Raw genomic sequence first — 21,927 nt, forward strand, 5'->3', positions numbered from 1 at the left:
TGTCAAGCTGTCTGTGTGCTGCTCACAGCGTATGCCACTCCCCCTCACAGCGTCCCTGACGACTCCTTTGCTGTTGTGATATCCCCCCCCGCCCCCGCTTCAACATGTTCTCAGAATTCAGCCTTTTGTTATGCCACCAGCAAGTCTAGCCCCACTGACATTGAGCATCTGGCTCCCAACCATATCAGCTCCCACAAACATGCTCCCAGCCAGAGACTCCTTAGTTTTCCAAACAAGATTTTATTAATCTGTAAGAAGATATAAGCAGATCTCCAGCAAAAGGGGACTGAAGAACTGGCCTATTGACTGATAGGCTAAACCTGCTCTAGCAATACTAGTATTAGTACCTCTGGGTATAGGTAATATCTGTACCTTGTAGAACATAGCTTATGTTATCAATGAAAGCATCAACCTTATTGGTCTGATATTGCACTGCCGCACTGAATGATCTGTTGCACAACATGAGCAGACTCAGGGAAATCTTTGGGAAATCACTGTGCTGGTGTGGAAACCAACACAGTAACTTGACAGTGTACATACCAGCTTCTCCCCATTTTAATTAGAAAAGATATAACAATGGCAAGGATTGAATGTCCTGAATTTCCTTTATTTCAAGATAGATCTTATGCCCAAACTCCTATTAGGTATCAAAATATTTCAGGAAGATTGGATTTTCACACATCATTTTTTCCCTAGCAGAGATGGAATCTTTGAAAGCCTGCAAGCAGTGAGCAATTCTGGAGCAGCAGCAGCAAAGGAGGGTGCAGGATGTTTCCCTGCCTCTGGCTCAAGTTCAGTGCACTTTTCTTCAGAGGCAAGGTCAGTTTAGGCAGCATCTGCTTCTAGGCACATACTTTCAAGGCTGCTGTACCTACTACAGCAGTCTGGTCCAAGCGTTCAGATTGCTTCATGGTGAGCCAGATGCGGAGACTGATCTGGGTTAAAATGAACTCAGCAAGACCCCCTCTAAAAACTATAGCATTGCATGAGAATGAGTGGGGGGCAGTGTAGGAGAAAAGCAGAGAGCCTCTTTTGACAGCACTGGCTTAAATGGATTGTGAACCTACACTCTGAATAATATTGGAAGAAAAGTGGGAGACACTGAAGAAAAATGAGGCAGAAGCAACAGGAAAAACTAGTGGCCAATAGCAGTGATTTCTGTTTCAGATTGCTTCTATCAATCCATATTCTTATTTAGAATAGGGGAGGAAAAATTGTTTTGACCAACAGAGTATCTTCAAACTTCTCTTCCCGAATTCAGCCCAAGCCTTATGCTCTTACTGAGTGCTTGATTCACTGTGTAAATATGAAACTCCTTGAACTAAGTAAGTTCTAAACAACTCTAAGCAGGCCCTTTACTTAGACCATCTGGTATTGTAAGTGAAATCAGTGGAAAATATCAGCTGGGATTTGATGTAGGTTTGTGTGTAGCTACCAGGGATACTCCAGTGAAGATATGTTCTTTTCAAAGTCTGGTCACAATCAGATAGTCCCCGGCAAAAAAAAAAAAAGACAGGCTTTGCAAGTTCCAGACAAGCTTCCAGATCAAAGATGTTCAAACATATCTAGAACAAACCTCCTAAGGTTTTCTTCAATAAATGATGTGGAAGACTAGGAAAAATTTCAGTCTAGTAATCCTCTAAAGGCACCTACAAAATCTAACCTTTGATTAGTGGGGAAGTCTTCAAAATCAGAAGAAACTCTACCACTGCCACTTCATACTCCCTTTCCTGACAATCACGTCTGGAAGCTTTTCGGAAGGCTCCTGGGCTTCAATTTACACATTACTCCATCTAGTGGCCTAAGGGTGCCAGTATCCGAGAGTTTAAAACTCTGCCCTGGTACCAGCTGGAATTCAAACCTCTGCAGCAATTTTGCCATCACCACTTTCGCCTCCATCTGTTACGGAGAAAAGCAAACTCAAAATCAGTGACAGCAAATTCAGCCTTGACTGCAGCTATTAAATTCAGTGTGCTACATCGTGCTGCTTTGTCAATATAGAGATTTAAAACTTTACACACGACTCTACTAATGCAGCTGACTCTGAGTTTGGGCAGGAAAAACACAGCTACCTGGGGCTTCCCGGATTTGAAGACAAATGGCAAGCACAAAGACTCATCCTTGTGTTTATGTGTTAATCCTGCTTTGGAAATCAGAGTGTAAATCCAACCAAGATTTTGAGCCTGAATGCTTAGATGAAATCACAGCACAGACCCAAAGAGTTGGCCTCCTACTGTGCTTCTAAAATGCCCTTTGCCATGCTCATATGCTTGCATAGTTTGTTAAATTGTTTCTCCCATCCATGCAAGGCCCTCCTCCCCTTCTTAATGCCAGCCTTGGCTGGTCTGTGCCCTTTTGCCAGCTGATGTTCTGCATGGTTTGACTCTGCCAGCTGCAGCCACAGGTTGGTACCTAAGAGCCGCGGTACCTATCCCTTGTGTCTGACCATGGGGGGCAACGCAATGGTGATTGCGATTCCTATAAAAGGGCTTGGATTCAAGCAGGGCAACTTGGAACAAGTCACAAGCTGTGCAGCCTGCTGCCCCCTCTCCTGAAAACACCTTGGATGTACGCATGCATGGGTGACATGGGACAAGTTTGGTACATATACATCTATCTGGTCATGTGACAGCATTTGATCACATGGCAGATACATGCCCTGTCACAGGCATGCTGGGGATCTTCCCTCTAAAGGGAAGAGGTTTGGTGCTTCATCAGAATGGCCTTTGACCTCCAAACACCAGTGCTCACTAATGGATCATCTTTCCAGGCCTGCTTACCTGTGCAAAAACCTGCCCAATACAGGATCGGGGTCCCAGAGAGAATGGAAAGTAGGAGTAATATGGCCTATGAAGAAAAAATGTTGAAAACTGTCATTTTGATGGCTTTGTTGTGAAGAAGGAAGCAGACATTTCATCAAAACAACACGGATATAGTCTGAATACCACTTTACCCACCTGAGTTGTTTAAGGCTGTCTCCAAATTTGCATTTATGGTTCAGAGCTGTAGTGCAGTTTGGAAGCAAATTCCCAGTCATCTCCACCTACTGTGTGTTGGCTGAGCTCAAAGAGCAGTTTTGATGCATGCAAACTCGATTTCTAAACTGAATTGCAAGCACACTCTAAATGCCCTCTAGTTCCTAGGCAGTCCAGCCTAGTTCTAGTCTGAAGTAACACCCTTGAACCACAAACAGAAGAGATATAGGGGCCTCAGCACCAACTGCGTCAACTCATTGCTCCCTCCTATTGCACGACTGCCCACTGCTGTAGACACAGCTTAGGCCTTCTGAGCCTGTTGCAGACCAGCATTTTATGTCTTTGGGCCCATTTTTGCACATCAATTGTGGAGCTACTTTGAGCTTCTTGGGGTGAGGGCTGTCATGTATTATAAGACTGTGCTGCACTAAGGCCAATATTCAATCTGGTTTTGACCCATAACTTCTACCTCAGTATAAATATTAAAAAACATTAGTATCAGTCTTTTTTTGTAAGTCATCATGCAGTCTAAAGAGCTTCTGAACAAAAGCTAGACATTATTGTTTTCTATTTGCATCTGGATAAGGCTTTAGTGTTACTCATACTGGAATGAAAAAGTAATTAATTCCATTTTTTACCTTTGAAATCTCTTCCTGTAATGATTCCTTATTAGATAGTTAATAACTTGGCAGTAAAAAGAAACTCACTTTGGTGCCTCTTTGCTAAATCGGTCTGGATTGAAAGTGAGTGGGTCCTTGAAATACTGTTCCATCCTTCCCATTATGTAAGTGCTGAACTGTCAAGAAAGAGTTTATTTGCATTAGTCAGGAGAAGCACACTGAAAGTGCCTCTTTGCTGTCACAGATACAAAAATGTAACTGCTTTTCACTCCCCAGACAGGGGCTGGTCTTGTTTCTACTCCTGGGGCCTCTTACATAAACGCTCCAGAGTCCCAGTTCACACTTTAGTTTTGGCCAGAATTTCTCCAGGCCTAATTTCAGTGCCTCCAATAGAATTAGGCCCAGAGAGTATTTTGGCCCTCTGAGATCCAGATCTGTTACATGTGGATCCATTGCAGCAGCTAAAAGCTGCCGACTTGCAGATGTTGCTGCTGGACTCACAATGAGTGTCGTGTTCGCTGGAATCCTGATGCCTTCAATGACATTTTCCATTTTTGTCCAGCGTACAGTCCCCGGGACGGGGGGGTACAGTCGGAGCGATTCTTTCAAAACCTGTGTCAGCAAAAAGCACAAAGGGTCAGTCAGCTACTACAGTGCAGGAAGCAGAAATAAAATTCCTTCCCTATGGCCTCTGGCTAAAATGGGAGCTTCTGACCGTGTGGTTGCTCCCACTCCTTCTTGCTCTCAGCACTGTGCTCCCACTCCTGCCTTTGTGCAGGAGGACATTGCCTGGGGAGGCAGTTCTTGAGCTGAGCCAGCTCATTACACCAAACCGACAAAAAACTACCTGGCAAAGAAAACTGAAATGGGAACAGTGGGGAAAAAAAATGGAATGAGACCATTTCTTTTGGTGGCAGCGAGCTGAAAGAATGGCTTTTTTTCATGGAAGTGAAGCCTAATTAACAGTGCACATTAGCATTGCACTGCAAATGCAATTAATAAGTGTGTATGCACGAGTGAGTCAATGAAAAAGAAGAGTGGACAAAAGGATTCAGAATTGCTTGAATGGCAAGAAAGGAGTCCCATGGTCTCTGATGCTCCAATGACAGACTGGTTCTCTGACCAAGGGTGACTGTGATTTTGACTGTACAGATCTCACGCTTGTCCTGTTAAAAAAACTGTCTGCTCAGAGGGGTTGCCTGTGATCTGCCTTAAAACTGAAAGGCTTAGATACGCAGTCCCAGTTGGACTGGTGTAACTGTGATGATGTTTGGAGAAGTCTGAAGAAACCTGATGATTCCTGCAGGCACACAGAGATGTCTTTTCCATATGAGAAATACACTTTTGATCATTATCCACATTCAAAGCATGGTGATTTATGGGACGAGACATGGCAAATGCTAAAATGCCATCACCCATTTCAACAGGGCAGTTTAAGAGAAAAGTGATCATGGCAGACTATTAAAATAATAGGGAGATTTAAGCAGGGAGAGTAGTTGCCAGGACTGTGATTCAGCCTCTGCTGAGGGTTACTGCTGTCTCCCATCTTGTAAAAAAGGACCTGCAACACAAATGCTGGCAAGTAACCAAGCCCTGGCTTTACAGTTCATTACCAACCAGCATTTCTATATACAAGACCTCTGTTAGGACCAAACTCTTTTTCCAAGTGACTGAAGGGGGTTTAAAGACTGAATCCTACAAAATAAAAACTGCAAAAACTAACCATTTTTGGGATGTCCCCAAATCCTGCTTAGTTTACTGCACATGGTGAGATCAGAGTTGGAAATGCTTTAGTAATAACCAAACAAAAATAGATCTGTAAGTCTGGGAACTGCACAGGGCTCATGCAAAGCTTGGGTTCAAAGATGCAAACACTTCCTAAAGTATGGCTACTGTTTCAGCTTAAACTGGCAGGGATTAAGCAACTCAGCTCTAGCTCCCAGCTTGGTAATGAAAATAAGCAGTGAAGAAACCATGTTGGATTTCAGGACAAAATTCTAGAAGCAACTTCCCTAAGAAGGCTCGGCTGCTGCAAAAGGCTCAGAGTACCAGCTTACTTCTCTGAGGACAAAAGTTGTCAGAATCCAATGTTGGTATTATGTGTAAAATTTTAGAAGTGTGGGACTCCTCTTGGCAGTCACATGGCATGGCAAGAGCACTACCAAACAGCTCTGACTGATATTTAATTTCCCTTCTATAGTACCTGTGATAAATACTTGAGTTTGCCAAGATCCTCATAGCTGATGTCTCTCTTGGCACCGATAACTTCATCCACTTCGGCCTGAAGTCTATAGTTAAATTTAAAAAACAGTAGTTACAGGTGCCCATTTCTTGCCAGGCAGTTCGACAAATTACATTTTTTAACTTTCCAGACATTGAGCTGGACTTCCATCCTCAAGCAAAATGCCTATTGATTCCCACACAGCCTCCTGAGCTTGTGCCTCATATGAGGATATAATAGTTGGCATCAGGTGGGATTCAGGACCAGCTTTGTACAAAGGCCTCAAAAAAAATCACTTAGATGGAATTGAAATAATTCATTTTTAAGCTGCTTTTTAAAATTTAGATATATTGGACTATGAAACTGTAGTTTGGAAAGGAGGCTGGAATTTATTAGGAATTGATCCTAGATTTTTAGTAATCCTTATAATTATTATTAAATTCTTAAAATCAACAGTGAGGTTGGCCTTGCAAATTACAGTGTACATACCTTTCCAATACTTCAGGATGCTGAGCCAGTGCCATTACTGTAAATGATAACTGATTGGCCGTTGTTTCATGGCCTAACAACACAAAAAGTCAGTTTAAAGATTAGTTTGAAATAAGTATGATATTAAGAACGTCTAGTAGTGTTAATGTGAACAGGTTACTTAAAAAATCGGGCTCTGAATGTTTAATTTCAAATATACTAGAAAAAAAAAGAAACACTAAAAGGGGCATAATATTTATTTAAGGAGCTTTCAAGTGTTTCAAGCACAAGATAGAGCTGGTAAAGATACAAGCCATCCAGAGCAATGCAAAGCTGCAATCGATGCATACAGCATTCACTGGTTCAGAATTCCCTAGCAGCAATGATCAATGCTTCAAAAGAGGCCAGTCGGACCGGATATTTGCCATGTCATATCATGGGACACATACATAGTCCTGCTGAGAAGCAAGAATACACTGGTTTTGAGAGCAAACTGAGCTTCTAACAGGCTTTCTTTGAAGTGTCTGTTTTCTGTGGACATTTTCCATTTTTTCTTTGGTAGTCATACATATTATTTTAAAGCATTACTGGAAATAGATTTTTTTAAAGATGCATTGTTTGAAAAGACAGTTTTCTTGCAAAAGATGTTTTGACTTCACCTTGTTAGGGACCTAAATCCTACTGTCTTGCAATAGGATCAGTGTTTTTAAGTCATTTACCTCACGTATCATGTCAAACTGTGTTCTGTAGTTTTGATAGTGCCCTCTCCTACTGAGCAGTGTGTAATGCCCTTAAGGGAAGAATGGCATTCACATGTGTGGGTGAGGTGATGCAAAGGCATCTGTAATATACTAAAGATTCTTTCAGTGAGATTTAGCAGGAGGTGGGGAGAAAGGGCCAGAACCGTGTAAAGAATATTCTTGCTCACCAGCGGAAAGTGTTGCTCTCTGTGCTGCAGATTGGAGCCTGACATTGTCCACTATGTTTAAAGGACAGAATAGGAGGATAAAAAATCGTTTGCCTATGAGAAAACTACGAACCCTTTCAGACCTCATTCAAGTGGTCTTATTCCAGTACAGGCCTGCTGTTCTCCAATGAAGTGATTCCTAGTTACAGCAGTGCCACGAGGAGTGAGCAAAATCATTAGCGATGCTCCTGCAGCTTCCCACATTACATATCCAAATAAGGAAATAGCTACCCACCAGCAACAAAGAAAGTGATAAAGTTATCCAGAATATTTTCATCATCTCTAATTTCCTCCAGAGCTGTCAAGACAGAAAACAAAGCAAGATTAGAAAACTTCCCCATGTCCCAGTTGGAACAGCTAGAATACTATGTCCTTCTTTGAGTATTTTGTCCGAGGTGGAATTGGGAGGAGATTCTGAGAGGGCAGCTCAAGGGTGACTTGTGAGCAGTATTTGATCCAACATAAAGAAACTGGGAATGTATTCAAAGGGAAGGAATTTTCAGAACAAGTGCCGGTATGTCTCTTCAGTGTGAAAAAACTTACACTCCTGAACTAAAAGAAGACCGAGTCTCAAAGTTCAGATCCCCAAAACAAGCCTCCCCAAATCTCAGGAAAAACATTCCACCAATTAACTCAAGCAACAGTGAGTTTCCTACCATCTCCTTTCAGTATCTGCGTAAGAATGTCTACCGTGGCTTCCTTCCCATTCTGCATGGCTTCTCTCCGTTGCTCAATGCATTCCTTGCCCACACGGCGCAGCAGTCTCACACTCTCCTGGACCTCCTTTATCATTTTCTGTTTTCCTGGCATGTACTGAATATAGAATCTCCTTAGTCATATTATTCCTTTGGCTAGTAAAAATATTGACAGCATTATTTTTCAAGTGAGCACTTCATTTTCTGTTAAATAATATTTTTCACAAAAATGTCCACTCTCCCTGGAAAAAGGTGAATGTCCCCAGAATGGCTGATTTTGGCTAACGCAAGAAACATTTCAATCTGTGCATGCCGATGTCATGTCTTGCCGGAGCTAATGTTTTCAGCACAGTGAGCAAAAATCCTCACCTCTTCAAGGAAAGAAACTGTAACGTGATACAGAATCTAACTAGGCTCTTTGGGTCCAAAAAAGAAAACAGAAGCACTAGAAGTCTGAACTATTTCATGGGAAACTGTTTCATGCAATTAATAGAAATATTTCAGGTTTCATCCATAATTTTCTAATATTCGCGTTTTGGTCAAGAACAGAAATTTTTTTATGGTAAGAAAGTTCAAATTTCTAGCACATTGAGTGAAGGCAGTCTTTCTCAGACAGATGGGAAGGACTTCTCAATTTTTGAAGCCATTGATGTGAAAATATAAAAAATTAAGAGGGGATGAAAAGAGATGCAGAGGGGAAGAGAAGGCAGAAAGACGTAAACAAAGCATTAAATAATAAGGTTAATTTTGCAAGTGTTTTAAAGTACTAGCAAATTTTATCTCAATGCATGCTGGAGGGAAGGAGTTACTGGTAACACTTTCCCTGTCATGTATGGACCTCAATATGAGGAGAGACTACTGAAGTGGGTGAGTACATACCTTCACAAAGGGGATGCGCATCTCAGTCATTCCCTTCATAATCATGGTCACAGCGTGTGGAAAGGGTGTCTGGTCATCACTCAGCGAGTTTAATTCCAAGCCAAAAGCTATCTGAGGAAAAAAAGCAGCAACTAACTGAATCCTTCTGGCTTATGGGGTCTGGGATGAGAGAGCAGAACAACCTCACACTGATCTCTTTTACTGTAAAACTATCTTAGGCTAGATTCTGCCTTGCAGGTGTCTGTGAGGGAAGGGTAATATTTAGATTAGGCTTCCTCCTTGTCTTGGGGGAATTAGTAGTTTAATGCTACTTTCTATTCATCCCAAAGTGTTTCACATAATGAAGGGAAAAGCCAGTGTGAGGCAGATTTCACGCTGATGTATAGTGGTAATAAAAGAGCATGCACACATGAATGAATACTGATGTGCCCCTTTTGGCTTGGAGGGGGGCGAGTTACTAGAATGTACAGGCTTTTGCAAAGGGTCCCCCATGTAGCGTACTGCAGGCCACTCATACACAACCTGGACAGTAAACCCTTTCCTGAACTGTCCCTTCCTATGGGTTTCACTGCTGCTCACCCTGACAGATGTGGCACAACTAGTCTCTCAACTATTCTGGCATTTCTGCATAAAGTTCTTGTTGCCTGGCTCCGGCCTCCTGACGGTGTGCAGTTGCTGGTACCCTTTACTTCCACTCTTTCCTGCCAGTTGCAGAGGAAATAAGAAAGCAGCTGGTACCTTTGCGATGACATCCAAAGTCACTCGGCTCATCATCATCAGCATGCTAAACTCTTTTTTTCCATCTGCCTTTTCCTCTAGTTTCTCCATCAGCTCCTCTGCTTTTTCATTAAAAGTTTCCATCAGACCAATCAGGTAGCTGAACAATTAATAAAGATGAGTGATGGGGGCTTTGGGGAGCACATCTTTGCTCAGACAAACTTATCTTCTTCATTTTCCATATAAAATTGTAAAGAAACTTTTTAAAAAACATTATTTTAACCTTAAATTTATTTGCCTTTATTCCTTTTGAAAACAAAGAGGTAGAAAAGACCATTGCAAGATAAAATGAGCCAAGTTCTTTTTGCAGCAGCCTGACAAGTCCTATCACGCAAAGGCATGGCAAAGGGCTTTGGCCTTTGCTTGCCAAAGCAAGTGGATTTCATCTTCAGACCCTACATGCAATGCATCTGTTTTAAATAGGCACACACAAACAAATCAGACCAACCACCACCCCCCTGCTTATTAATCATGCCATGTCTCCCATAGGGAATCACTGAGGCATGTGGTGCTGAGGCTTGCCCACTTCCAGTATCTGACATCTGTTTTCAGACAGGATAAGGCAGCCCTTGCCACGTTGCTGGGTGCAAAACTGCGGGACCTGCTCCTGCCATCGCTGAGCTTATATGGGTGTCCCTCCACTTTCACGTGGAAAGTCTGGTCAAATTACGGTTGTCATGGAAATGATGTGTTAGACTCCAAGTAAAATGTGATTTTGACACTAAATGGGTTTACTCTTTCTAAATATCAAATAACAGATCAATGAGTAGGAATCATAAGAACACATCAGAATTAACAAATAGATCATCCCAGAGATATTTGCCTTACGTTCGGCTGAAAGCTGGATCCATAATCTTCCGCTGCTTGTACCAGTGATCATAGTTGCGATCGGTTACCAAGCCGTTCCCAAGAAATCTAGCATTTAGGGAAACAAGAAGAGGAACAGTTTTCAGCAAGGGAGCCAGCTGAAAGCTGTATAGTTGCAAACATAACTCTTCCACATCTACTTTCTTGTATTTTTTCCACATGCAGGGAGTACCATGCTGCTTTGAGTACACAATCATTACATCAGGGTGGACAACGACTGAATTGCAGAAATGTTTTGCCTGGTACTTGTGAAATGCTGAGTCCAACAAGACCCTGGCTCGTTACAGAGGTTCCCAAGAATAGTTGTTATACAAATAATTAATATAATAGCTAGATTATTATATTTTAGGAGTTTCAGGCTAACAGGGAAAATTCCCTTTTCCTCTCATTAAGCCTAGGAGCTGGAAACTCCAGTGCACTAAGGAATAGTTCAGTGCTCTAAAATCCAGGTGAGAAGTTTGATGAACCTTGAACAAGTTTGTCTGAGACTAAATGAATATCCACACAGGAAAAATATAAGATCAGGTAAAAAATCCCTACAACCTCATCCCTGATCAGGAAGACATTTGACTTGACATGTGCACTTTCAGCATAACTTAGTAGGTACCTGGTGCTTAAATGTGTCTAGAATTAGTCATGAATCCCAACAGGACAGTCAATGCTCTGAGTCAAAGCAAATGTAATGCCTGTGACTTAATTAATCTTTCATTTACTTTCAGGTCACAATGGCTTCAGCTGGGTTTTGCCTACCTCACACCAAATATATTGAAGATACGACCGTACACCTGTTGATCCTTTGGGTACTGTGGCGACATCAAGAATTCCTAAAATCAAATCTAATGTCAGTAAATACTGAGGGCAATTCATCTCCCACACCAAACAAAGAAACACATTCACCCTTTCCTTCCTGTAGCCAAGCCTGAAGGCTTCATGAATTATTTGGTGTACCCTGGTCTGTGGGCTGATAGCTTGTTCTGCATGCCTGTAGCACTTTCTTCCCCAGTGACCTCAAATCTCACACTGTGGCTATTACCAGGATTTAGAAGGAAAAATCAGCCCCTTTGTGCCTTGCTCTTTTGAGATATAAAGGTCTTGCAGATAGTATGCTTTTCAGAAATGGTGGATGCTTGCTCAATCTGCAGCTTAAAGAAAGGTAACAAAGTAAATCAAGCAAGAAGTAGAGTCGGGACAGCCGGGACTCCAGAGTAATACCTCACCCTCATAACCTGGCTCAGAGCTGCGCTCCCACAGGGTGCAGACTGGCTGGATCATGCTGCTCTAAACATTAGACAGCACCTCGCTCTTTCTGGGTGGATGGGCTGATCCCCACTGTAGATTCTATTTTATCTGCAGTACCTTCACTCCTTCAGGACTCAAAATCATTATTGAGACTCTGTGAAAAGCATTAAATCGTACAATGGGTCCATATTTCTCAGCCCTACAAGAAGGGAAGAAAAAAAAAGAGAATTATGATATAAAACATGAACATGTAACAATGCAGGCCTAATAACCTCAAAGGACTAAACCAGAATGTACTAGACCTACTGCAGTCTTGACTGAATAAAGGGAAAGATCAATGCTCTGGTTCCTCTGCTGACCTGCTGAATGATGCTGAATATGTAATTCAATATCTCTGTGCCTTGATTTCCCAGTTTGTATTACAGGGCTACCTGATTCTAAGTTACTGAAGTATCTCAACTTACCACTGCAGGAAGAGATCATGCACGAACTCATTTTTCTTCATCATTCTCCACAAGATTGGCAGATGTCCAAGTAGAAAGCTACAGAAAAAGAAGTTTGAGTGTCATGAGGATGCCAAAAAAGGTTTTGGATGGACTACAGTGCTCGTTGCTGATTTTAGGGTGGAAGGGCTTTGGAAGAATGTGAGGCTAGCTCCAAGACCCTGTTGTTCCAGTGTGATCTGATTTGGAATGACACATGCACTTGTAAAAGAAATAATTTGATTTTAAAACATGCTCAAGATCCTTCGCTGAGGGAAACAACTGGAGTAATATGAACACCATTTCAGTGACACTGTTTATATCCCCACACGCCCTGTGTGCTGATTACTCAGCGTGCATCTCTGTTGCTCAGTGGATGCAGTATGCACGGTGCTTGTATTTTTCCTCCGTTTAAGGTAAGATAAAAGTAATACCCAGCTGCGTCCAATGCCCTTGCAAACTGGAAGACCATGGTCACTCTGTGCAGTTCCTGCACTGTCAGGAAGATCTGTGCAGAGACGCAGAACAAAGCCCTGGTGTGCTGCAAGCTGAGGGGAGCTTTTTTCCTGCATAAGAATAAGGGATATTTGGGTTTGTGTGTGGGAACTCCCAATGAACTGCTTTGATCTTAGTCTGCCTACACTGACTCAATCTATACTGCAACTATTACATTTCTGTATATACAAAATAAAGAATACAGGTCCAGCCCTGATGAGCAGTAACTTTTGTTCTGTCAATGGAGTTAAACTGAGATGAAAAATAGGAATGGGCTCTTTCTGTCTAAAGTCATGTTAATTCAAATGCTGAAAAGAAGAGGCAAACCTAGAAGTATAATCACTGATTAATTGCTAAATTGCAGAAATGAATAAAAAGGGTTAACTCTTTAAATACATTAGCTTTAGACAAAAGTCAGATCAGTTTCTTCCTGGAGGTATGAGTGGGGAATATCCACCAACTTTGCATGCATATGAAGGAGGATTTGGCTAAATTCCTCTCTAAAAGCAAGCAAGCTATGCTTAAGATCTGTTTTCCAGCTGAGACAGATAGTCCTACTATCACTCTCTTCAATATAAACAAGCTGTAGGAGAAAAACAAACTCCTACTTTATTTTTGTTGGATCCAGTAAGTGCTTAAAATAACAAGTGCTCAACAAAATTACCCAACACCTCCTACAGAAACTTTTAATCCTTCACTTGCGTGAATCTTCTACTAGCAACTGGACTCCAAAAAGATATGAAAGCACCAAATAAGGCAGACATGTCCTTCATTAGTAAAGCTTCAGCAACAACTCTCTGGAGCGTATGATGCAAGGTCCCACCCATGACTCCCCTTGTGTGACTGTTTAGTTGTGACAAATGAATCCTCAGAGATGTTTTTAATCCTCTGTCCTATCAGTACCCCTCTACTGTGCAGAGACCACTTGAAAAAATGCCAGTACAACAAGGATACAGGCCGTATCCTCCTTTATGCTGGCTTCCTTCCACTGGCCAGTGCGGAAGACCAAGGCTACGGCCATACTCTGGAGCGGCCCATCGCTCCCTGATGCAAGGCTAGCATTATGTTTTCTTTATTCATGGGTTGCTTTTTGCAGTCTGCAAGATCTTGCATGTGGACAACGTCAAGCATACCTAGATGAACTTGCAACACGAAGACTTGGATAATGCAGAAAACGTATGCTTCACTTACCACATTTGTATGCATTTCTAGAGGTTGACAGTGCTAAACCTCAATTATCCTGCCCATACACAAATAGAACAGTGTGTTCCTAATGACAAAATCAGCAGAAGACTAGATGAAAGGTTTTCATAACATGCACCATGTGTGTGTGTCATTTTGAGACTGTTCTTTTCTGGGGCTCTGCACTGAATCCTTTACAGTAGCTCAGAGGATCCTCTACTGGCTGGTGTAAAAGCAAGTTGAAGGTTTTCAGAAACTTGTGGGATTCAGTTTTGATAGTTTTTTTTTTTTCACGTGAACAAAAACATTCAAGTTAAGTGCTACAACAGACCTAAAATATTAATCCTCTAAAGAGAGGTCACAATTATTAGCACTTAATGCATGTCATGATAAAACTAAGCAAGGGCTCAGTTTGTAATATAGCATTAAGTCACACTATCATCACCTGAAAAAGTATTTGCAAATAAATCCTTTTTGCCATTTCTTACCTTTAGATCTCTAATGTGAAATAAACCTTTGAAGAGATAACCTTATCTGTTCAAAGGTGAGCCATTCATGCAGTAAAAATGACACAAAGCCACTATGACTCACTTTTTCAGCCTGTTCTGCACAACAGTCTCCTTTAGAGATGTGTTGTGTTAGCTCTGATAAAATAAATCAGCCCAAGAAATCAGGGGTGTTAATATAATCTTGTCATCATGCAGCCATAAGAGCTTACCCAAGGTCTGAGGTTTTGATAAGATCCTGTTCTACTTCATCCTAAAACAAGGCTTTCTTAAGCTGTTATCGAAGGCAAAGGAAAGAGACAAGGACAAATGCAAAATCACGACAGACTAACACCTTGAAACGATACAGGCCTAGGGCTAACTGCCTGGGGAGCAGCTCTGCTGGACATAGTGAGGGAGCCCTGGTGGGCAGCGATCAGGACATGAGCCAGCCCTGCGCCCTGGCTGTGGAGAGGGCCAGCAGCATCCTGGGGTGTCTGAGCAGAAACTTGGCCAGCAGAGCGAGGGAAGTGATTATCCTCCAGTTTTGGGGTGCCCAACACAAGACAGCAAGTGGCAAACCAGAGCAAATTCAGCAAAGGGCTGCCCCAACCTGGTCAGGGCTGGAGCAGTTGCCCTGCGAGAAGCTGAGGGACCAGGGCTTGTTCAAGCTGGGGCAGACATGGCTTCAAGGGGATCTCACAACAGCCCCAGGACTTACAAGGAGGCTGGCAGGAAGACTGCCAGGCTCTTTGCAGGGTGTTTGGTGGGAGGGCAAGAGACAGCAGGCAGAGCTTGGAATAGGGGCGGTTCAGGCTGGATATAAGACTTTTTCCCCATGAGTGCAGTCAGGCAAGTTGCCCGGAGAAGTTGTGCTGTCTCTGTCCTTGTAGCTTTTCAATGCCCGACTGGGCAAAGCCCTGAGCAACCTGCTCTGAATTCAATGACCCTGCTTTGAGCAGGAGGTAGGACTAGAGACCTCCCATGGTCCCTTTCAACCTAAACAATGCTGTGATTTCTATGAAATGGAAAGCACAAAGTAAGGCTTTCATATCAATATGCCTTATTTTCTTTGCCTTTAGCTTTAGAAAGTTTTAGCAAAACCCAGCCATGCTGAGCTATCCAGCTTGGCACAGCTCTGTGAGCAGCCTGCAGGCAGGCTACAGCCTGTGGCTTGTTCTGTCCAGCCCTTGAACAATTTTCAGCTGTGTAAGGAGCTGAAATCAAAGTGCGGGGTGAACAAATCAAGAAATAATCCTACTGCTGCTGGGCACACCTGAACCTTTTGCCCTGTCCATCTGGAAGAGGGAAAGTGGTGTCACAGGACTCCAGAAACTGCACTGAAGCACTCAGAAATGGACAGTGGTATTAGCTGCTTGTCTGGGCTAAGAGGGAAGTTGGCTGGGCTGGGCTGGCTGTTGTTGCTGTTTCAGTTGAATCCTCTCTCCTTTAGGACTAAATGAGACAAGCTCACAGAAGGAGGAGGAGGAGGAGAACTGCAAAAAAGCTCATGGCTCCTGTCTTTGCAGTCTTGCAAGTGGAGGGAGAGATGGGCCCACAGCCTCATCTGGCGTTTGAAGACCTGGCAAGCTTAGATGGGTGTTGGGCTCTTGCCTGGCACTTAGGGGGTGCTCCATATTGCTGCAGAAAGTGGAGTTCTGTCTAGCAGGACCAGGCTGCCATTCAGTAGATATCAAAGGAAAGAGTACAGGGGAAAAAATGAAGTAGAAAAGAAAAGGGACATATCCCTGCATGGCTAACAACAGCATGGGTGGCAGACTCCAGCTGCAGTATGATATTTAGTTGAAACGTGCATAGGTGGTGATGTTGCTGGTTTCCCTCTTTCCATCCACATGTGCGGAGGCCCTCCCTCAGGATAGCTCCATCATGAAGGCCAAGAAGTTTATAACCTTAAGGTCTTAAGCTGTGGAGAAAGTGGGAGACATCAGTCTCCCGATCCTTCCAGTGTCTAACTAAGAAAGCCATAAAGTTGGAAGTAGAATAACTCTTTTCCCATTATTTTGTTTAACTGAAGTGCTTATATTTTACCAGGGAACCACTCATCTAGGGGAAGCTTTCTGCTCCAGTGTTCCCAAAGAGTCCTACTTTCCAACACATCAGTTTGGTTCCTCTCTTTCTGGTCCCATTCTTCTTTAGTTTGCTGGCTAAAATCTCAGCTGAGGAGTGCTTAAATTTGGATTAATTGCATGTTAGAACCATAGAATCCCAGAGTAATTTGGGTTGGCAAGGACTTCTTAAGCCCTTACGTCCAGTTCCCTGCTCCAAGCAGGGCCAACTTCAGAGCTACATTAGATTGCTCAGAGCCTCATCCAGTTGAGCTTTGAGCATCTGCAGGGATGGAGAGTCCACAGTCTCCATGGGCAACCTGTGTCGGTATCTGAGCACCATGGGAAAGAAGTTTTTCCTTATGCTTAACTGGAATTTCCCTTGCTGGAAAGAAGTTTTTCGTTATGCTTAACTGGAATTTCCCTTGCTGCAACTTGTGTCCATTACCCTTTGTCCTCTTGCTGTATATATCCAAGAAAGTCTGGCTCCACCTTCTCATAACCACCTGTTAGGTAGCTGAAAACAGCAAGTGGATCCCCTCCACCCTTCAGCAGCCTCTTCTCCATCCTAAGCAGGCCCATCTGCCTCAGCATCTCGTTGTACTCCCTGTGCTCCAGCCTCCAGGCATGCTGGCTGTCCTCCACTGGACTTGCTCTGGTTTGTCAACATCTTTCTGCTACCGGGGGAGCCACCACCACACAAGCAGCCCACTTCACCTCTTTTTTTTTTTTTTTTTTTTAAATAGACTACTTAGCATAGCTGGAGGTGTTTGACCTTTGGATATTTAGGAGTGGAGGTGTCTGCATAACAAGTACTCGAATGGGGACTTTGGACATACCAGGCAAGTCACTGACTATACTTTTTAAAAGCTATCAGATACCAGGGCTATCATGGGCTTCCACTTAGGCACAGCAGTACTAGAAACCTTCCTGGGAAGGATCTTAGGCTGAGATTAAGCCTCAAATCCTGAAGAAGAAACAGAAAAAGTGATGGAGTTACTTTACAAGCTGCCACTGTTCTAGGATGTTACTTCACACCTCAAAATGAATCAAGCAGGATCAGGTATAACAGGATCCATCATACCTCTAATCACATTATCTAGCCCTGATTATACAAGTAGGCTAAAAATTGGAGTCAGGCAGCCAGACTTGGTGTTCTTCTAGGACTGCTTATGTAAGAGAGCTGTTGCGATGTCTGTTCCAATGGCAGTATGGGCATGTTATCTGAGAGCATACGCACCCAAAGCGAAGCCCACCCACTTCTGCAAGAACTGTATCTCCCTGTGACAGCGATGCCACTACCATGCTGCTAGACTTTCCACCGCCCTTTAAAATTTTGGACATTTTGTGGAGCAGAAACTAAAGCCCTAAGTCGCGAGGGGGAGTGGGGACGGCATCAGGTGGCGTGGCTGTCAGGTGAGGTGCGTTTGGGCACTCTGTGGGAGGGCAGGCCGGGGTCAGCGTGGGAGCGGATACAAATGGGGAGGGTCTCAAGCAAGGCTTGTGTGCTCATGTGGTGCCAAAACCCCTCAGGCGTCGCTGGCGGAGCATGCCCGCTGACAGGTCGCTCTTCCGTACAGAAAAGCAAGCTGTGGTTTAATGGAGAAGGTTTGTGAGCCAGGACACCGGCATCCCCGCGGCACGAGACTTCCCGCCGAGCTAGTGGGGCGCTTTATCCACGTTCGCCCGGGGCCCCCGCAGCCGGCAGGGCTTCACCAGCGCGACTGCCCCTCACTTCTCAGCGGGGCTCGCCACGTGGACGCGGCTCCGTCGCCCCGGCTCTGAGCTGACACAGTCCCACCTCCCTCAGCCAGCTCTGCGGTGGGGCCGCACGGGCCCAGGCGGGAACGCGGCGTGCGCAGACCACTCGCTTAACCGCTCCGCGCCTGCCTCGGCCTGAGCGACGGATGACGACGCTCCTCACACAGACAGCGCTTCCCCGGCGTCGGGTGCGCGTCCGGCAGCGTCAGCCGGGTCCCGGCTCTGCCCGCAGGCTGCCCCCGCTCCCCCGCGGAGGAAAGGCCTGCGTCGCCTCCTCCCCTTCGCCGAGCCGCTTCGACCTTGCCCAGACCGCAGGCAGCGCAGGGCCTGCCCCCTACCTCTCGCGCGGGGCGCCGGGGATGTGGTCGTACTTGGCGTGGACGCGCTGCACGTAGCCGCAGTAAATGCCGAAGGCCAGGAGCAGTGCGGCCAGGAGCAGAAGGGAAAGGGCCCCCAGGGCCCCCAGCACCTCCATGGCCTCCGGGGGGCCAGGCCCAGCCCGGGCGCGCTGGGCGGGCGGTCCGGGGCCGGACGAGCTCCGGCTGCCGGAGGAAGCCGGGAAGGAGGCCAGGCAGCGCGCGGCGGAGCTTAAAGCGGCAGCACAGCCGCGGCGGGGAGCGGGGCGAGCAGGCAGCGGCTGCGCAGGCAGGCAGGCAGGCGGGTCAGGGCGCCCCATCGCCGGGCGGGAGTCAGGGCAGCCCGGGAGCACAGCCTGCTCCTCGCCGGGGGGTGATGCCATCCCCAAAGGCCCTGAGCGCAGCGGGGGGAGGACAGGCGGGACAAACCCTGCAGCCAGCCGTGTCCTTTAAAGAAAAAAGGCACAGCAGCTGTCTTGCACAGCATACCTCCATTCACATGCTCTTTCCCCGTGCATGCTTTATCCAGCTTGCTGGAGACAGGATACTAAGCTAGATGGAGTTTTACCATTTATTCTTATATTTTGCTGCCCATGGACATCCGGACATGTTTCTCACCACCGTACAAGGCTGCTGCAGGAGCTCCTACCCCTGCCTTTTCCCCATGTGGAGTCTTTCCCAGGCCTCCCTGCCTCCCTCCCAGCAGCTCCCATATGGCTGTACCTCTCCTCAGCAGGAGGGTGGGATGTAATTCAGGGCACCCCCTGTTTTTGTCCATCTGATGCAGCAATCATATGCCAGGCACCTCAGACAGCCAGCTTGCTTTGCCTTTCAAATGTAAGAAAGCCTGCAAGTTTTCATTGGTTTTCTTTTGTCGCTTCTGCTTGTTTTTGAGACTAGCAGATCAGAGATAGCAGAGCACTGCTATCAAAACAACAACAACTCATGCTGGGGTGAAGTGAGGGTCTGTTATCTTTATTTTACTTTGGTTTCAAAATGGTAAATAATTTTGAATGGCCAGTGTTCTGCCTGGGACTGGTAGAGAGGCAATGGGGAGCCAGTAGGTGAAGGAGAGTTTAAAGAGCATCCGTAGCAGCTGAGACTCTGTGTCTTATTTTTCCTGGCTGCCTGTGATATGTCTCTCAGTCTGTCTACATACCCCTCACTAACAACTTTTGAACCTAGCGGACAAATTCATCAAAATTTGACATAGAAATACAGATCACAAAATAGATGAAAACCAGGTAGATGAAAGAAATTGTCTGGTTTTGTAATCCGAGCTCAGCCTGTGTTAGAGATGATGTATGGGAAAGAGACGGCACCCATGGGAGACACATCAGTCAGAGCCTGCACTGGATTAGCAGAAAGCACCGAGCCCACAGTTCGGTGGCCTACAGACCCGCCTGCTCCACGTTGGGCAGCTCTCAATGAGTGAGAATGAAAGCGTTGGTATTGCAGACCTCAAAGGATGTGAGGGATTTTCTTCTGACATCCCCAGGAACCAGCAGATCTTACGGCAAGCATGGCCCAAGCCTGCCCATGCTTCAGTCACTTGGCCCACTCTCCCACCGGTGGTGGGGCAGGATTTTGGTGCTGTTGGCACAGCTGGCCCTGCGGAGGCAGAAGCAGCTGGACAAGCTACCGAATGGCCGTTACTAGGGCCTGGCAACCAGCACCTCCACTTCACTCTGAGGTTCGTTTCTCCCTTTGCCCCTTTGCCATGGCAGACTCTCCTGGGATGGTTACTGCAACGGTTGATGTGACCCTCACCTCCGGGGGGGATGCCAGGACTGCACGGAGCTTTCCAGCCATCCTCAAGGCATGCTGATGGTCTCCTTTCTCTGCTGAGAAGGTCAGATGTGTACGGTGAGGCAAGGCTAGTGCCTTTCTTGCCTTGAAATCTGAGGTGTCATGGACAGCTGGTGCCTCAGCCAAAAACACCAGGCATGGCGAGACTCAGGACAAAACCGTGAAGGCTGGCAGCTGGGAGGGGTTCTTGGGCTTTCCAGTTCGGGTGGCTACAATGCTCAAGAAGGAGAGGCAGGAAACCTGATGTGCCCTTTAAGAACAAATACAACCTGGTCTCCTTTTCCACTGATTTCCAACCTGTGCCCCATGTGGCACCTCTTTTGTGGGCTCCCATTGCATAGCACAAATTATGAGCTTGTTGGTAATGCTGTGACCTCTGAGAAATGCTGTAACTTGGTAATGGTACAAAATGTTACATACTGAAGTCATTGGCTGTCAGTAGATGACAGAGCAGAAGCTGGTTGTGTTTTTTAAATATTGTTTGGATTTCTGTTAAATTTAACATTGATTTTCTTTCTTTTGTTTGAAATAATTGCAACAACCCTGGAATGATTTTTCTCTATGTTTTAGGTACTTAGTCTCAGCACTATCTTTGTCTTTACGTGGATTTTGTTTATCTGGAAATTACTGTGCTTTATCAATGAACAACAATATTATGTAACTACTATTTCTATTTATCTTAATTAAAAGTCATTTTTTCCTTTCTGTTAACCTTGGGGTTTTATAACCTCTTGTTTTCAGAAAAAAGCTAGCATTCCTTCCCATTTTGTCAGACAATACATATATATCATGATCTCCTGATATGAATTCCAATTCCAATCAGTGGGAAAGGCATAGCTAATCACAAAAATAGCATCACCCAGAGAAAGTGCTTAAAAACTGAAGCTAATTAATGAAACCATGTCTTTAAAGCCACTGAATGAACTTCATGATGAAAGGTTGATTTTCCGAGTTTTATCAACCTTTTTTTTTTTCAGAATTATTCAGGAACAGATTGTAACTATGTGTAATGTAGTCATTCATTTGAAATCACTCAGAATAATTCCTGTGGAAAATTCCAGCTCCTACCTTGTTTGTGAGCAGCTCACAGGGAGTATTTAATATGTGATAAAATATTTGATATTTTATACATTTTGATGGGATAGAGAGTCTATGTAATATATTTCTGATCCCTGATTAGAATAGGCAAGCTCTCAGAATGAAGCTTCTCATGCAAATGTAATTATCAGTCAGTAACTCCCCTTTCATAAGTATTCAGCCTGGGTAGATTGGAGATTATATTTCTGGCGTTAAAGATAAGCTTTAATAAAAACTTCTGTTTGTATTCTAACATGTTTCTATACCCTTGAATGAAGGACATGATACAAAGTCATTGTTGTATTTATTATCTATCTGGGACCCACACGCTGCACTGAAAAGGAGTGGAGACTTGGACATGCTGAACTTTCCCGCCTGTCGTTTTTCTGCCAAGGGCTGAACTGCCATCGCGTGGACATTTTGCCAACTTGCACATTCCCAGAAGTACAAAGAGCAAGAGACACTTGGGAGCAGAACAGAAGGGCAGAAACCTGGGAATTATTAAC

The 21,927-nt window shown here is 44.6% G+C and overlaps 1 protein-coding gene and 1 long non-coding RNA gene across 3 annotated transcripts; one reads left to right on the top strand and one right to left on the bottom strand.

Annotated features, from left to right (window-relative positions):
• Positions 1-586: 586 nt before the first annotated feature.
• On the bottom strand, positions 587-18,793 carry LOC112989932 (cholesterol 24-hydroxylase). 2 transcript variants are annotated; one of them, XM_026111354.2, is made up of 15 exons: positions 18,518-18,793; positions 12,173-12,250; positions 11,826-11,907; positions 11,220-11,293; positions 10,431-10,517; positions 9,564-9,702; positions 8,826-8,936; positions 7,908-8,064; positions 7,487-7,549; positions 6,306-6,378; positions 5,799-5,883; positions 4,097-4,207; positions 3,683-3,771; positions 2,781-2,847; positions 587-1,899 (listed from the first exon to the last, which is right to left on the bottom strand). In XM_026111354.2, exons 1-15 carry the CDS (start codon positions 18,652-18,654, stop codon positions 1,738-1,740), a joined length of 1,515 nt encoding a protein of 504 aa, XP_025967139.1. In that variant the 5' UTR covers positions 18,655-18,793; the 3' UTR covers positions 587-1,737. The 2 variants fall into 2 exon arrangements, with proteins under 2 accessions (XP_025967139.1, XP_025967140.2); XM_026111355.2 differs by lacking the exon at positions 18,518-18,793 and adding an exon at positions 12,625-12,677.
• On the top strand, positions 17,455-21,674 carry LOC135328450 (uncharacterized). Its single transcript, XR_010389323.1, has 2 exons — positions 17,455-17,834; positions 17,999-21,674. It is a non-coding gene; the product is annotated as an uncharacterized LOC135328450 (long non-coding RNA).
• Positions 21,675-21,927: the final 253 nt, after the last annotated feature.

Source organism: Dromaius novaehollandiae, chromosome 5 (assembly GCF_036370855.1).
Source record: "Dromaius novaehollandiae isolate bDroNov1 chromosome 5, bDroNov1.hap1, whole genome shotgun sequence".
Lineage (NCBI taxonomy): Eukaryota > Metazoa > Chordata > Aves > Casuariiformes > Dromaiidae > Dromaius > Dromaius novaehollandiae.

What these genes read in the sequence shown, in the direction of transcription:
- LOC112989932 (XM_026111354.2), bottom strand. Translation starts at nt 18,654, where the DNA reads ATGGAGGTGCTGGGGGCCCTGGGGGCCCTTTCCCTTCTGCTCCTGGCC. An exon ending in TGCGCATCCCCTTTGTGAAG is followed by an intron (nt 8,065 to 8,825) that starts GTATGTACTCAC and finishes TTCTATATTCAG; the next exon opens with TACATGCCAGGAAAACAGAA. An exon ending in TTTAGCAAAGAGGCACCAAA is followed by an intron (nt 2,848 to 3,682) that starts GTGAGTTTCTTT and finishes TTTTCTTCATAG; the next exon opens with GCCATATTACTCCTACTTTC.